At 42.8% G+C, this 2,500-nt stretch overlaps 1 protein-coding gene across 1 annotated transcript in view; it reads left to right on the top strand.

Moving 5' to 3' along the window:
* The window catches only part of LOC123501450 (Down syndrome cell adhesion molecule-like protein Dscam2), a 132,429-nt gene that overhangs the window by 82,341 nt on the left and 47,588 nt on the right, over window positions 1–2,500 (top strand). Inside the window, exon 7 of the mRNA XM_045250280.1 lies at window positions 935–1,052. Within this exon, the coding sequence (XP_045106215.1) occupies window positions 935–1,052 (118 nt within the window). The remainder of the gene's footprint in view (window positions 1–934; window positions 1,053–2,500) is intronic.

Below are 2,500 nucleotides of genomic sequence, written 5' to 3'. Positions count from 1 at the left end.
CTCTCTCTCTCTCTCTCTCTCTCTCTCTCTCTCTCTCTCTCTCTCTACAGCACTCTCTTAATTAAGGAGGTGCTGCGGCCAACACTACAAGTCGATTTAGATTACTCTCTCTCTCTCTCTCTCTCTCTCTCTCTCTCTCTCTCTCTCTCTCTCTCTCTCTCTCTCTCTCTCTCTCTCTCTTTTCCTAGTTATCTTTTCTTTGTCCTCTTTTCTTTTCCTCTTTTTTTCCTCCTCCTTCCTCCTCCTCCTCCTCCTCCTCCTCCTCCTCCTCCTCCTCCTCCTCCTCCTCCTCCTCCTCCTCCTGTGCATCATTATATTCCGTTGCACTTAGTTGAATAGCTATAGCATTGTGGGTTTCGTTGGTTTAATTGTTCGTGATAGTTTAGTTGGGTTAAGGTTGTTTAGATTTTTAGTTGTGGTTTGGTGTGTTTTGGTTTGGTTTGGGTTGGGTTAGGTTGAAACTGGGGTTAGGTTAGGTTAGGTTAGGTGAAGTGGTTGTTGAGGTTTTTTAGTTGTGGTTTTGGTTGGGTTGGGTTAGGTTGGGTTGTGTGGAACTGTGGTGTGGTTAGGTTAGATTAGGTTAGGTTAGTTTAAGTTAATTGGAAGTTTGGTTAGGTTAGGTTGGGTTAGTTAAGTAAGGTGACTGTTGACTTGTTAAGGTGTGGTTTGGCTCGGTTACGTTATATTATGTGGTACCCTGGTATGCTTTCGTTTGTTAGGTTAGGTTAAGCTAGTTTAGTTGACGTTAGAGTAGGATAAATTTGGTTAGATTGGGTTAGGTTAGATTACTCATAAAAACACACACACAAAAAAAAAAAAAATGAAACAAAACTTGGATAAAAATTTACCCAGACATTACAAAAAAAAAAAAAAAAAAATCAAAACACGCTTATCTTCATCCGCGTCTTTATCTTCGCGCCATCTTTCCCCGCAGAGGCTGAGGGAGGTGTGGCGCCGCAGATGGGGGAGCGCGGCGGGCGGCAGGTGGTGGCGGCTGGTCAACAGGTGACGCTCCCCTGCATCGCCCAAGGCCACCCACCCCCGCAGTACACGTGAGTCACCTGTGTGTGTGTGTGTGTGTGTGTGTGAATTTATGTATCTTGTTTATTAATCTATTTATTTTCATTTATTTATTTATTTTGTTATGTAGTAGAGAAGGCAAGCCAAGAGCAACACAATGGTTAAAAAAAGACCCACTTGAGTAAACAGGAAGACGGAGATACAGAAGCAGAGAGGGAGTTCCAGAGTTTACCAGTGAAAGGGATGAGTGACTGAGAGTACTGGTTAACTCTTGCATTAGGGAGTTGGACAGAATAGGAGTGCGAGGAAGGAGAAAGCCTTGTACTCTTGTATTTAGTTTATTAATTGATTGATTTATTTTTTTATTGATTTTTTTTATTCTTTATTTATTTTTGGGGTGTATTTTTTTTCTCATTTATTTATTTATTTTTATTTATTTTTTTTTTATGTGTGTGTGTGTGTGTGTGTGTGTGTGTGTGTGTGTGTGTGTGTGTGTGTGTGTGTGTGTGTGTTAGTATTCATGTATTTCTCAGTTACACTTCTCTATCTTATTCTCTCTCTCTCTCTCTCTCTCTCTCTCTCTCTCTCTCTCTCTCTCTCTCTCTCTCTCTCTCTCTCTCTCTCTCTCTCTCTCTCTCTCTCTCTCTCTCTCTCTCTCTCTTGTTCTTCTCAATTTCCTTTTTTTTCATTGTCGTGTTTCTCCTCTCTCTGTTCTTCTCAATTCACGTGCTTTATATAATACCTCATTTACTGCAACCCGCCCCCTCCCCCTCTTTATTGACGCAACCTTTGTTTTCCCCTCATTCATTCGTTCATCTACTTGTCACCTTCACTTGCTGTCACTTCCCCTCCTTGTCTTAACCTGCACCCTTCGCTACTAAAAGAAACAAACCACTTTAACCTGCGTGGGTGTATATGTATATGTGTATGTGAGTGAGTACGTATCCCTATGTATCCACGTGGGCGCCTGTCAGTCAGTCAGTCAGTCAGTCAGTCAGTCATTCAGCCAGTCAGTCAGTCAGTCAGGAAGAGAAAGAGAGAGAGAGGGAAAGAGGATAGGGTAGTGTGATGTTTTCTATTCTCCACACAAGGTTACGGTGTTCGTGGCTGTGACGGGGTGGGGGTACACACACACACACACACACACACACACACACACACACACACACACACACACACACACACACACACACACACACACACACACACTTCACTTCTCTAACCTTTATTTCTTTTGTATCTCTTTGTCTATCTCTCTCTCTCTCTCTCTGTCTCTCTATCGCTGGCCAGGTGAGGGCGGGCAGGACAAAGAGCCGCCAGGTAAAGGTGTTACAATGGGTTCAGATTCTGTTTGTGTTTTACTATATGGCAAGGAAAAAAATGTGTACAGTGAGAAGAGCATTTGTTTTGATGAGGTGTGTGTGTGTGTGTGTGTGTGTGTGTGTGTGTGTGTGTGTGTGTGTGTGTGTGTGTGTGTGTG

The sequence above is a fragment of the Portunus trituberculatus genome, chromosome 9 (assembly GCF_017591435.1).
Source record: "Portunus trituberculatus isolate SZX2019 chromosome 9, ASM1759143v1, whole genome shotgun sequence".
Taxonomy (NCBI): Eukaryota; Metazoa; Arthropoda; class Malacostraca; order Decapoda; family Portunidae; genus Portunus; species Portunus trituberculatus.
Note: the sequence above shows the minus strand (reverse complement) of the source record. Positions and strands in the feature narration are given on the sequence as shown.